Source organism: Scardinius erythrophthalmus (genome assembly GCF_964197995.2).
Source record: "Scardinius erythrophthalmus genome assembly, chromosome: 17".
NCBI classification, from domain to species: Eukaryota; Metazoa; Chordata; class Actinopteri; order Cypriniformes; family Leuciscidae; genus Scardinius; species Scardinius erythrophthalmus.
In genome coordinates this window covers 38,401,494-38,416,330 of record NC_138237.1, presented here as the reverse complement: position 1 = coordinate 38,416,330, position 14,837 = coordinate 38,401,494, and the positions used below count along the sequence as shown (strand labels likewise).

At 37.2% G+C, this 14,837-nt stretch overlaps 2 protein-coding genes across 3 annotated transcripts; one reads left to right on the top strand and one right to left on the bottom strand.

Annotated features, from left to right (window-relative positions):
• The first annotated feature begins 151 nt into the window (after window positions 1-151).
• ube2b (ubiquitin-conjugating enzyme E2B (RAD6 homolog)) lies at window positions 152-8,505 on the top strand. Of its 2 annotated transcripts, XM_081390212.1 has the most exons (6): window positions 152-363; window positions 3,040-3,120; window positions 3,215-3,240; window positions 6,096-6,185; window positions 6,267-6,355; window positions 7,896-8,505. In XM_081390212.1, the coding sequence occupies exons 1-6, from the start codon at window positions 320-322 to the stop codon at window positions 8,022-8,024; spliced, it is 459 nt and encodes a 152-aa protein (XP_081246338.1). In that variant the 5' UTR covers window positions 152-319; the 3' UTR covers window positions 8,025-8,505. The 2 variants fall into 2 exon arrangements, with proteins under 2 accessions (XP_081246338.1, XP_081246339.1); XM_081390213.1 differs by lacking the exon at window positions 6,267-6,355 and having other exon boundaries at window positions 174-363.
• Window position 8,506: 1 nt separating this feature from the next.
• cdkn2aipnl (CDKN2A interacting protein N-terminal like) lies at window positions 8,507-14,373 on the bottom strand. Its single transcript, XM_081390214.1, has 3 exons — window positions 14,130-14,373; window positions 12,976-13,087; window positions 8,507-8,625 (listed from the first exon to the last, which is right to left on the bottom strand). Exons 1-3 carry the CDS (start codon window positions 14,342-14,344, stop codon window positions 8,620-8,622), a joined length of 333 nt encoding a protein of 110 aa, XP_081246340.1. The 5' UTR covers window positions 14,345-14,373; the 3' UTR covers window positions 8,507-8,619.
• Between the last annotated feature and the right edge of the window lie 464 nt (window positions 14,374-14,837).

Here is a 14,837-nt window from a genome sequence, read left to right as displayed (position 1 = left end):
GACATAACTGTCGACTTTTCATCTCATAAATATGACGTAATATGTAATTCTTTCAGCTTTATCATAATTGTTTTTCTTTTTTTTTTTCTTATGTGGCATAAATTCCATATGAAGCAGATAATATATTTGCAGATTTGCCGACTCGGTTCATGGCCCATTCTGATTGTTGTTGTGTGTTATTGGAGTGTAAAGCTGTGCTCGCACTGCGGCTGCTGCAGGTCTATGGCGTCACGGGTGACGTCACCGGCTCATCGCCCCGATCCTCCCGAATCTGACGGTGTTGTGCTCGTTTTATGACATAATCCGGCGGTAATAAAGCATGTCTACTCCTGCGAGACGAAGGCTTATGAGAGACTTTAAGAGGTTTGTGATTTCACATGAGTGTTGTGTGTTGATGTGACGCCTCACGCGCGCTTTGTTTATACTCGCGACTAGCCTTTAGCAGCGTTAGCTAGGCCTGCGCCGGAGTCAATCCCTGGTGTTTTTCTCCACAGTACCACAGTACTGTACCATAGTACTCTTTCTTAGGGTAGACAGCAATTGTGGGCATCATGGGTAGGCTTGGAAAGCCCTCCTGGTGTAGGTTTGGATATCCAGCTCTTGATTGCTGCTCAATAACGTGAAAGTGCTTCACAGTAAACATACTGTTTTATCGCCATTCTGGACTCATTTTTATTAATAAAAAAAGTGGCAACACTTTACAGTAAGGTCCCTTTAGTTAATATGAATAAACCATGAGAAATACATATGTTACTGTATTTTTTAATCTTTGCCAACATTAGCTAGCCTAATAAACAGAAATACATTGGTTAGTTCATGTCAGCTCAGGTCTATTCAATAATAGTAACATAGCCTACATCTTTTGATTTTAATAATGTATTAATATTAACTAAGATTAAAAAATACTTAAGAAGTTGTTAGTTCATATTTAAATGTGGGGTAGGCATTTTGTTTTATAAACAGTTTGATATTCTGGTTTGAAACGCTCTTCACATCCTGAAAGCAATCAACAATAGAAGTGGTCTAAGTTAAATATTATAACATGATGTGGAAGTTTTAGGACCAAAAAAGAGCTCTGTATTTTGTTTACATTTAGTATTATTGTAATAGTATGTGCTTTTAGACATGAGGTAATTTAAAGGGATAGTTCACCCAAAAATACTCCCCTTCAAGCCATCCTAGTGACTTTCTTCTTTCAGCCGAACACAATCAGAGTTATGTTAGAAAATGTCCTGGAGTGTCAGTGATTCTAGTTTATAAAGTTATAAATATGGATCTTTTTCTTGGCTTCAGAAGGTCTTTATTAACGCCCTGGAGCCGTATGGATGACTGTCATGATGGATGGATGCACTTTATAGGGCTTGTAAATCTCACCCCCCATTATAAAGCTGGGAAGAGCCAGGACTTTTTCCAACGTAACTCTGATTGTGTTCGGCTGAAAGAAGAAACTCATATACACCTAGGATGGCTCGAGGGTGAGTAAATCTCGGGATAATTCTTATTTTTGGGTGAACTATCCCTTTAAAAGAAGAAATGTGAAAGTAACAAATAATGGTATGTTGTCATTCAGTACCCTGGGTCCAGTAGAGTTATTGTACTATGATTCTGTACAATATTTTTAGGCTGACTAAATTGTGAGACAGCCCTTATTAAACACACTCGACTGCTGATAAATGCAGAACTCAGAGTCAGCCGAATGTGTGTGTGTGTGTCAGGGCTCGACATTAATCCTTGTCATGTGCAAGTATATAGTAGTAAAAAATAGGATTTTTGCGTTGTAAATATAGCCTAATTTATTCTGAAGCAATATCCTCAACAGTGTTCAATAAGCTTTGACATATTAAATCTTATATTTATGCTATTTACCCTGAGAACTTTTTTTAAAACCTTTTATAAAGGACTCCCCCTTCCCTTAAACTTATTGAATATATGCTTCATCTTTCATTTTAAATTCTTAAATTTCATCAATAAATTTAATTAGAATAATAAGACACTACAGGGCTGTTACCAATCAAACTAAATGATTTACACTGAAAAATTACAACTGCATTAAATAATGCTATGAGATTGTTTTAAATATTTTTTGAATAAACAAATAAGAAATATTGGAAAGGATGATACTTTTAAACATGAAACTCAAACACCAGTAGGTGGCGGCAGGCGACCGTCTTAATGAGCGAATCATTGAGTCATTTATTCAAACTTCGTTCAAGAATGAGGCATTTGTTTATGAATGAGTCATTGAATCTTTGACTCGAACGATTCGTTCAAACGGCTGATTCGTTCAAGAATGAGGCAGTTGTTTATGAATGAGTCACTGAATCTTTGACTCGAACGATTCGTTCAAACGGCTGATTCGTTCAAGAATGAGGCATTTGTTTATGAATGAGTCACTGAATCTTTGACTCGAACGATTCTTTCAAACGGCTGATTCGTTCAAGAATGAGGCAGTTGTTTATGAATGAGTCACTGAATCTTTGACTCGAACGATTCTTTCGAAACGCTGAATCATTCAGTAAAGTGTTGGTGTGAGATGCGCTATGGTTCTGCTGTGATATTTGTTTGGAACTTTATTTGCTGCTGAAACAGAACAAAAATGGTCAATATTGCATCTCAAATGTAAGTGACAATGTTGTATGAAATCAGTTTCACATTTTCAATCATGAATTCAAATCAGGATACTTGTCCGGTCGAGCAAATACAATTCTCTTTCACTCGTCCCTTCAAAAAATCCACTTGTGTCCCAGACAAGCGTTAATGTCGAGCCCTGATGAGCACAAGCTTAGTGTCTATTCATCATTACTGTTATCAGCCAAACAACAGCGTCAGTCCAGTGAAGTCCCTCTGAATGTGTTGATTCTGATGCGAGATGTTCATTATTCACCAGATGATTCTGCCTGTCAGCAATAACAAACCAGGAAAGGGTCTATCTAAAGGCCTATTGTCCCACTTTACAGTTTGTTTTCTGGTCTCTTTGTGAATGATTTGAAGCCCTAAATGATGAACGATGATCTACAGCTTTCTCATATTGGTTTACAGACTTCAGGAAGATCCTCCGACTGGCGTCAGTGGTGCTCCTTCAGAAAACAACATCATGCTGTGGAACGCAGTGATTTTTGGGTAAGTTTGATGAAGTGAGACTCATGGCAGCCATTACAGTAGATGTTTATCATTATTATTATTATTAATAATAATGATGTCTGTTTGCTTGCAGGCCTGTAGGAACGCCCTTTGAAGATGGTGAGCCAGTCCTTGATTCCTCCATAATACACAACACTAGTTAATAACCATCAAATCAGCTTTGAATATTCATCTCAGAGTGGCTTATATGAGCTATGTGAGGCTTAGGTCCAACTTTCCTGACGTATTTAGTCAAGTCAGCTTTATTTCTGCAATACAGATTGTTTCAAAGCAGCTTCACAGTCATAAATACTCCTAATGTGCCATTTTAGGGCTGCAACTAATGATTATATTTATCATAACCGATCGCATATGCAGAATGATATCTAAACGTTTTTTTTTCTCACTATCATTTAGCCTGCATATTTATATAGAATAAAACGGCAACTCTAAAAAGAACTAGCTAGCTAGGCTAGCTGATTACCTTAAAAGTCAGTATATATCGCCGTCAGTTCGTCTGCCGTTAACACTCTCTGACAAGCTTTTGTTTGTTAATAATAACGTAAGTCTCTAGAGTTATTTTGCCCTATTGCTTTGGCAAAGTTTGTCAGTTGAACTAAAATTGAAAGCGCGATATGGCTTTGTGTCCTTATCAAATCACAAAAGACTGTGCTTTAATTAAATAAGTATATAGTCTGGTTGAGCTGCGTTTCAGCTCGTGATCCCGTGTTTTCCGCGTCTCGAACGGCTCAGTTAACAGTGAATGAACACCGTGAACTCCATCTCTGCTTGTGCTGCCAATTTAGCGTTTAGCATTTGGAATCGTAGCTAATTACGCTTTTTCACATTTGCATGATTCCCAACATTTTTGTGGTTTATATGAATATCTGAATATGCAATATATCAAAAGAAATAAGACCCATTGCTTTTAAACAAACAAAAAATGTGTTATTCTAGCTTCAGGCATTCTTTTTATATCAAAACTTAAATGTGGGCAAGTTTCATAAAAAAAAAGTTTTTAACCAATATAGCTGCAAGCAGCAGTTTTTGGGGCCGAGCACAAAGAACATAATAAGACATGCCATCATGGCTGGGAGCATCTGACCAACTGCCACAAAGACATTTTAAGATAATTTTAGGAAAATTGGCTGGAAAATCGTAAGTACAGTCATTAGTAATTTGGTTTATCACTTTCGACCAATAGGTGGCGCTGTGACCAAATTGCTGTGCTGTGGTCAGAGTGAGGTGACAATGACACATGCAAAGTTTGGTGTCAATATGACAAGGCATTGCAGAGATAAAGCCGAGTCGTTTTGGCATAATGCCTCAAATTTGTCGCTGCGGTATACGAAAACGGTTTTGTCTATCGACACGTAAACAAAGTCTGAAGATGATTTGATTTTGGTGAAAATCGGACAAACTGTCTAGGAGAAGTTTGATTTTTATTTTTTTTTTTTGCCGATGGCACATACCGAGTTACGTAACAATATGCCTATGCTTTCGGAAAATATAGAAGATGGCCGACAAAATTCAAGATGGCCGACGGCTAAAATGGCTGATATGGGAAAACTGGGTATTGTTCGACTCGGCGTGCTGCACTGAATCTAAAGAGTTTTGTGATATTTGGGCAAAGCATTCAGAAGTTATAAGCAAAAGTAGCCATTTTTCATATTTCCTGACCACTAGGTGGCGCTGTGCCAAAACTGCAGATACATGGTCATGGTTGTCATAACAAACACCAAGTTTGGTCAGAATATGCTAAAGCACTGCGGAGATATAGCGTTCATTTTAGTGGCCATTTCGTTGGATTCATTGGCGAGTTATTCGAGAACGATATGGCGAATTGACTTTGATGGCATGGTCTGAAGATTATCTGGTTACATTTTCGCGAAAATCAGAGCAACGGCTTAGGAGGGGTTTGAAAAAAAATTGGGGGGGGGGGGGAAATTTAAAATGGCGGAAACATTTCACGACGGAAAATGACGTCATAGGGAAAAGTTATTAGCATAAACATGAGTGCAACTTTGGACAGTTGGTGGCGCTAGAGGGATTGAGTTAGAGGCTCCAAAATTGCTGAGGTTAATGTTCAGATTGGCCTCTATCTGTGTGCCAAATTTCATAACTTCCCCGCAAGCGGTTCTGTGGGCGGCCATAGACTATAATAAAAATAATAATAACGCCAATGAATACAATACGCGCCTACACACCCTCTGTGCTTGGCCCCGAAATATAGCGGAGAAAATCACTTATTTTCTTCAGAAACTACAATGTGCTTATGCAGTGCCTCTATCGTTTGTTTCTGTTTCTTTTTGGCCTGTTTTGATCAGGAGATTCAGTCCTCCTTTCAGAAGTAATAGCGCCCCCTACCGTACAACAGTGAGAACACAGAAAGACGGGAAAGAGTTAATATAAAGTCTGTGTTTTTGATAACTTGAGCTCGGTCTGGCTCCTCGATTACATTTCAGACAATTATCGACTAATCGCTAATCAAATTCGTTGTTGATTATTATTGATGTTGTTGTTGCAGCTCTAGTTTTTGCTTGATGTGATGTTAATTTGTCGCTGTGGTATATGAAAACGGTTTTGTCTTTCGACACGAAATCCATAACTTTTTGTCCGCACAGTCTGAAGATGATATGATTCGATTTTGGTGAAAATCGGACAAACTGTCTAGAAGTTCTTTTTTTTTCTTTTCGATTTTGACGACAATCAAAATGGTGGACAGGGAGTTTGGCTGACTATGGCATAACTGGTGTTCTCGGTATGACCCAAGGAATCTATTAAGACCAGTTTCATTATGTAGGCTAATTTATTCAAAAGTTATTAGCATTTTTGGAAATTTCATTATAACTTTTGACCACAAGGTGGTGCCGCCCCGAAACTCTCCGAGTACTGTATGGAGGTCTGACAACTGAAGGTCGCGTCGGATGTTATTCGTGTTCATCTGAATCATCTCTCTCTCTCTCTTTCTGCAGGAACATTTAAACTCGTTATTGAATTTTCAGAAGAATATCCCAACAAGCCTCCTACGGTTCGCTTCATCTCCAAAATGTTCCACCCGAACGGTGAGCTTCTGAGCGTGGTTATGAAGTAATGAGCCATGTTTGCAGTGTTTGTGACTGACGATGTTCTGTTGTGTGTGTTAGTGTATGCAGATGGCAGTATATGTTTAGACATTCTCCAGAACCGCTGGAGTCCCACGTATGACGTTTCCTCCATTCTGACATCCATCCAGGTGCATGATGGGTTTGCTACACTTCAGTTTATAAACAGTCCTGTTGTGTGACATCAATTTTGCACATATGTTGCATGCTGTCTCTGTTAATAAGTTGATAGTTAAATTTAAACGTTTCTGCAGTACCGGGTCTCTAAACGCTGTAAGCTTCAAAGGTTTCTATTTACAACTAGGCATGTGACGGTATCAGATGTTCATGTTGTGATAATTGCTGAATTACGGTATACATTTCTTATACGGTATTATCCGTATTTAAAAAAGTTGCAAGAATTAATAACAAAAAAAAATAAATAACTATAACAGGTTTAATAACTAATAAAAAGAGCTGGACATTTAAATACAAAATAATTAGTGCCGGGCAATGATTAATCGCATCCAAAATAAAAGTTTGCGTTTACATAATATATGTGTGTGTACTGTATATATAAATACACACACATGCCTTTAAGAAATATTTGCATTTATATACTGTCTATATATTTATACATAATTTATATTATATACAAATATTATATATATAAATAACATTTTTTTCTTAAATCTAGACATGCATGTGTGTGTATTTTATATGTTCAACATAATTATACACAGTACACACACATATATTATGTAAACACAAACTTTTATTTTGGATGTGATTAATGCCCAGCACTAAAAATAATACACAGCATTATAAAGAATAGGTAACACTTAACAATAAGGTCTCATTAGTGAACGTTAGTTAATGCATCAATATTATGTTAATGTTAATGCAGTTATTACTTTTATAATGTTAAAAAAAAAAAATGCAACTGATCATTATTAGCCCATCAATTCACACGTCATGTAGTAGTAAATACAGAAGCGGTGGAGGAACACAGATTCTGCATTACGTTTGCTCACCTGTGCTGGACTTGTTTGATTTAATAACAAATAAATGTTTCTGACGTCACAAACTACCTTGTAACCAATCAGATCAACGTGTGATCGTCAACCAGTGGATCTCTGAGCTGAGTGAGGGAGTGGAGGCGGGGCTCATTTGCATATTCATAGAACCGTGCATACTAAATGAGGCAAGGGTGTCGAGTTACATTCAAGATATTTTAAGGTGAAAAAAAGAATTTTGGTGATCAAAGATTAGTTTTAAGGGATAACATGATCGACTACAGGGCGACTTTAATCATTTTGAGGAATACTGAATGTTCATGTGTAAGTGAGTCGAGTAAATGCTCACATTTAGTGTAGAATTACAACAACCATCATGTTCACATTAGTTACTTGAGGAAAAAGTAATCCGATTACTTAAAATGCGCACTAAACCCTTTGAAGATTGCAGGTCATTAAAAAAAATTAAATAAAGTGATATAATCGACATTTTAATTAACCAAATGTTACATTTCCTGAGGAACTGGACAGGTGGAGGAGTGGAGAATGACAAAAAATTAAAGAAAAAACAATGATGAATCGCCACAGAGTTTTGCTGTAATCAGTCGTTTCATTGACTTGGTTGTGTTGTGCTCATTCAGATCTCTTCCCATAATGCCTGTGTGATTGTGTTTAGTCTCTATTGGACGAGCCCAACCCGAACAGCCCGGCCAACAGTCAGGCGGCGCAGCTTTATCAGGAGAACAAGCGCGAATACGAGAAGAGAGTGTCTGCCATCGTGGAGCAGAGCTGGGTCGACTCGTAACGCTCGACACACACACACACACACACACACACACAGGAACTATATTTGTGTGCTTATTTATTTTAACTGCATGGTAAGTTATTGCTAACAAAGTTTGAGATGTGCTGTTGTCGGATTGATGCGGTTGATGATTTAAAGCAATGCAGATTATTGGCAAATGTTGCGATCCCTGAGTAAGTTCTTGAGTTACACATCAGTGATATATCTGAGGATAAACCTCATGCCCGTTCTGCCTTTAAAAGCACCTGAGGATTGACCATGGGAATCATCTTTTTGTATCTGTATTTGATAACATCTTTATGCTCACATGTTTGTGCTTCAACAAATATAAAGTAAACCAGACAGAGTAAATGGAGGGCATGTGCGCATGAGCCGTGTCCCAAATGCAGATGTTTTGAGAGTTAGCTTTTGTGAATTTATCATGAGAACATTTATACTTCTAATATGCTGTATAAAAAAATAAAAAACATTCAGACTTGGAGTGAAGAGAATGAGTTCATTTTTATTGGTGCTAATACAAAAAACCTATTGTAACAAAATATAAACGATGTGAAGGCTGGTCGACGAAGGCCGGTGTGTTTCAGGAGTCCTTCAGTCACCGCTGCAGAAGAGAAACACACACACACACACATTAATCTTCTTCACATCAGGAGACACTGAAGGGTCATTCGGTCTCGATCACAGCTAAAAATGTGATTTTGATTGTTTTTTGTTGGTGAAAAATCTATAAATGAAGATGAAAGCTACAATATTAACGGTCACAGATGTGTGTTTACTCAGTAATCCACTGTTTTGTAGAGGAGAGTCAAAATTACAATTTTCACCTGAGATTTAGAGCCAAATTACAGGGTGTAAAAATGACTTTAGAAAGATGGCAGCATCATTATTTTATTTTCACACAGAGATTGGTAGGTCTATTAGTGAAATCTGTTGACTTTATCAATCTTTGTTTCATTAAATGCCAAAAATGGGGAAAAGCACTGTTATTTTCCCCAAGTTAGCATGGCTGTAACTCAAGAAATATTCCAGATCTCTTAATATCCTTTTAGCTTTTAGTTTTTCATAAAACTCTTCTTTTGGTATCCATGATTTTAAGGCCCAAGATGGTTCAATCCCAGAGATAATGGGATCTCAATGCGGCTTCAAGAGTAAATTGTGCACATCTTCAGCTTCTTATGTTATTTTCCTCAAGTTTGCATGGCTGTAACTCAAGAAGTATTAAAGTTACCTTGATATCCTTTTAGATTCTGGTTTTTAACAAACATTTCTTTTGGGATCTTCATTTTAAAGGACCTATATGGTTCAATCCTCGAGATATGGAGATCCCAATGCGGCTCCATGAGTAAACTGTACACATTTTCATTGGCTAAAAACCAAATGTGGTTCACTTTGCATACCGCTGATACTTTTTTCATTATAAGGAGGAATATCTGAACAACAAATAATTATGAAACTAGACATCAAAAGAAGAGTTTATTAAAAAACAGAATCTAAAAGGATATTACGATACAACTTCTTGAGTTACAGCCATGCAAACTTGAGGAAAATAACAGTGCTTTTCCACATCATAACAATACCATAACACACCAATCTCTGTGTGAACATATAATGATGCTGCCATTTTTCTAAAGTGATTTATACCCTCCTGTAATTTGGCTCTAAATCTCATGTGAAAATTGTCATTTTGACTCTCCCCTACATATACATGTGGCATTTAATATTTTGCCTTCCTTCACTATTTATGTTTGTCTTTTTTTTTTCAGAAAGAATATTAACAAAATAAAAAATGAGCCGTGGAAGTTTCTTTGATTTGACACGGAATGAACCTTAAGTCATCTTTCTGCGCATGCGTAACACAACCAAAGCTCACCGAGACGATACCGAGACACCAGACATGAGAATGTTCTCGCGCTAGTTAGCAACAGCCTCATACCGAGACACCAAACATTACACACACACACACATCTCTGAAGGAAACTGACTGTCTCAAGGAAACGCTTCGATGGCATGTTGTGTTTATAAGCAGCGCTGCTTTGTTTACATCCGTTACCAGGGAAACCGCATGTAAACGTTTAACCAGTTGACGGAAAATAAAATAAATGTATATTTTCAAAATGTAAATAATTAAGATAAGGCATCTAGAATTATTCCCCTATAATCTTTTATCATTTTGACTCATCCCTTTTCTTAACTAATTCAAAGGATGAAATGTGGATTTATCATTTTAAGAAACTTGTATGAGTAAGTTACTTTGAAAGATGAACATTTTGGCCAATAATTCTTTATATTTGAAAGCCGATAACTGATATATTATTGGCTGATTAATCTAAATCCAAGTTTTTATATAATTAGTGAGAGCCTGATTACAAAAACTAAAGTCTCGCCATTAGAATCCATGTTCCAAACACACATTATGATGTTCTCATTATAATCTTATGTAGCCGATATGTCAGATTTGCACTTTACAGTATTTTCCTTTTTTTAAAAGTGATTCCAATCATATTTCAAGCAATTCAAAGCCATCATGTTGAACAGTGCGCATCTGAAGTGTCTCAGCTGAAGAAGATAATACATACTTATGCAGCTTTAATATATCGGCCAACTTTTTTATTGGGCCGATAACAATAACATTAAAAAAAAATTCATTTATCGGCGGATACCGATATGATGACCGATGTATCATATATCATGCATCCCTACAGAATATATTTGATTTACTTCTTATGTGATAAGTTTTAAGATCCAAAAAGAACATAAAGGTAGTGTGACGTTAAAGGGATAGTTCACGTGAAAATTAGCCCATGATTTACTCTCCCTCAGGTCATCCTAGGTGTGTATGACTTTCTTCTTTCAGACGAATACAATAAGAGTTATATTAAACAAATGTCCTGAATCTTCAAAGCTTTATAATGGGAGTGAATGGCTGTTTCTGTCTTGAAGTCCATAAAAGTGCATCTATCATCATAAAAGTGCATCTATCCATCATAAAAGTGCATCTATCATCATAAAAGTGCATCTATCCATCATAAAAGTGCATCTATCATCATAAAAGTGCATCTATCATCATAAAAGTGCATCTATCATCATAAAAGTGCATCTATCCATCATAAAAGTGCATCTGTCCATCATAAGTGCATCTGTCCATCATAAAAGTGCATCTGTCCATCATAAGTGCATCTGTCCATCATAAGTGCATATATCCATGATAAATGTGCATCTATGATCATAAAAGTGCATCTATCATCATAAAAGTGCATCTATCCATCATAAAAGTGCATCTGTCCATCATAAAAGCGCATCTATCCATCATAAAAGTGCATCTATCATCATAAAAGTGCATCTGTCCATCATAAGTGCATATATCCATCATAAGTGCATATATCCATGATAAATGTGCATCTATGATCATAAAAGTGCATCTATCCATGATAAAAGTGTATCTATCCATCATAAAAGTGCATCTATCCATGATAAAAGTGCATCTATGATCATAAAAGTGCATCTATCCATCATAAATGTCAATCTATGATCATAAAAGTCAATCTATGATCATAAAAGTGCATCTATCATCATAAAAGTGCATCTATCCATCATAAAAGTGCATCTATCCATCATAAGTGCATATATCCATGATAAATGTGCATCTATGATCATAAAAGTGCATCTATCCATCATAAAAGTGCATCTATCCATGATAAAAGTGCATCTATCCATCATAAAAGTGCATCTATCCATGATAAAAGTGTATCTATCCATCATAAAAGTGTATCTATCCATCATAAAAGTGCATCTATCATCATAAAAGTGCATCTATCATCATAAAAGTGCATCTATCCATCATAAAAGTGCATCTGTCCATCATAAGTGCATATATCCATGATAAATGTGCATCTATGATCATAAAAGTGCATCTATCCATCATAAAAGTGCATCTATCCATGATAAAAGTGCATCTATCCATCATAAAAGTGCATCTATCCATCATAAAAGTGCATCTATCCATCATAAAAGTGCATCTATGATCATAAAAGTGCATCTATCCATCATAAATGTCAATCTATGATCATAAAAGTGCATCTATCCATCATAAAAGTGCATCTATCCATGATAAAAGTGCATCTATGATCATAAAAGTGAATCTATCCATCATAAAAGTGCATCTATGATCATAAAAGTGCATCTATCCATCATAAATGTCAATCTATGACCATAAAAGTGCATCTATCCATCATAAAAGTGCATCTATCCATCATAAAAGTGCATCTATCCATCATAAAAGTGCATCTATCCATCATAAAAGTGCATCTATCCATCATAAATGTCAATCTATGATCATAAAAGTGCATCTATCCATCATAAAAGTGCATCTATGATCATAAAAGTGCATCTATCCATCATAAATGTCAATCTATGATCATAAAAGTGCATCTATCCATCATAAAAGTGCATCTATCCATCATAAAAGTGCACCTATCCATCATAAAAGTGCATCTATGATCATAAAAGTGCATCTATCATCATAAAAGTGCATCTATCATCATAAAAGTGCATCTATCCATCATAAAAGTGCATCTATCCATCATAAATGTCAATCTATGATCATAAAAGTGCATCTATCCATGATAAAAGTGCATCTATCCATGATAAAAGTGCATCTATCCATTATAAAAGTGCATCTATCCATCATAAAAGTGCATCTATCCATCATAAATGTCAATCTATGATCATAAAAGTGCATCAGCATCATAAAAGTAAAAGTATGTCATATACACCTAGGGTGACTTGAGGGTGAGTAAATCATCGGGTAATTTTCATTTTTGGGTGAACGATCCCATTAAACTGTGCACCTCTTCTGAGGTAAAACATGATCAGACAGATGTGTTGCATTGTCACGATACTCCTCAGCGTGCACAGATCTCGTGTGTGTGTGTGTGTGTGTGTGTGTGTTTACCCTCTGCTGTTGTTGTTTGATCAGTTCATCTCTGGTCTTGAAGACAGGAGCGTCCTCCACTACGATCCCCTCGGCCATCTCTCCCACCTTCTCCAGCAGATCTGGGCTATACCTGCAGATATAGAGGAGAACATCAACACACACACACACACACACACACACACGCTATACCTTCAGATATACAGAGGAGAACACCACACACACACACACACACACGCTATACCTTCAGATATACAGAGGAGAACACCACACACACACACACACACACACACACACACACACACACACAAGTCTCTGGGCTATACCTGCAGATATAGAGGAGAACATCAACACACACACACACACACACACACACACACACGCTATACCTTCAGATATACAGAGGAGAACAACACACACACACACACACACACACACACACACACAAGTCTCTGGGCTATACCTGCAGACATTACAGAGGAGAACAACACACACACACACACACAGAGTCCGTGAAGCGTTTCACAGTGTTAAACTCAGTAATTACACCTCAAGTTAAATGGTGAGGTCAGTTTAAAAGTAGGGAAAAGGTTTTGCATTAACGTTAACATTTTGTGATCATCATAGCGGCATTTACTGCGTCAAAGCAAGAACAAATGCTTGAATGAAATATGGAGTCTTGTAAACACAGTTCTTGCATGTTTTGTATATATATACATACACATCACACACACAAATTATGAACCGTGGTCTCAAATAAAACGAAGACTTTCATAAATGTCTGTCCGGGGCAAGTTGTCACAAATTTAGCATGTATTATGTAAACAACTTATTAGTTACAATTTTCGTTAGTCACAACAATGGTTTGATATCACATTTTCGTGATATATTATATAATACTGTTTGGCATTTCATAATGGTTTAGAATATATAAGCTTGTTTTCGCCACGGAATTAAAAATAAAAGGTTAATTGCGACCTTTATCTCACAGTTCCGACTTTTCTTTCTCGCATTTGCGAATTTATACCTCGCAAATCTGAGAGGAGGAAAGGAATAAACTCGCAAATGCACGTGAGAACTGTGAGATAAAAAATTAATCACAATTACCTAACCTAACACATAATATTATTATTATTCCCGTGCGGAATCACGTGACTCGCGGCCTGACCCCTGACCTGCAGCCCAGGAACACGTGATTGGCCCACACCATGGACAGCGCGAGCAGGTGGTCCACGCGAGGCTTCTCCTCGTAGTTTGAGATGTTTCTGAATAAAAACTCCCTCCTGGACTTCCAGTGCTTGTCGCTCTCGGAGACGCCGCGAAACGTCTCGATGAAGTCCGACAACAGCCGGTTCTGTCCGATGAAGTCTTCCACATCCGCGGCCGCCATGTTGGAGAGATGACGTCACTCGCCGCGCTGTTCTTCTTCTCCTCGCTTTATTGGCGGTTGGCAGGGCAGATTGTGGAGCACTACCGCCACCAACTGACCTGGAGTGTAATATCATCGATGGGAAATTAAAGGGGTGGTATAACGCCCTTTTCACAAGATGTAAAATAAGTCTCTGATGTCCCCAGCGGGTGTATGTGAACCTTTAGCTCAAAATACCCCACAGATATTTATTTTATAATAAAATTGTCACCTTTTGAGGGTGAGCAAAAACGCACCATTTTGTGTGTGTCCCTTTAAATGCAAATGAACTGCTGCTCCTGGCAAAGAGGGCGGAGCTACAACAGCTCGTGTCCTTTTACCTCACACACGCACTGAAAGTTTCAAAAACTTTTAGCCTTTCATGTTCAAACCGGAGTCAAACAAAGATGGAGAGACTCGAGAAGAAGTGACAACATGTAGAAGCAACAGGACATTTCTGAATGGTTAGCTGATG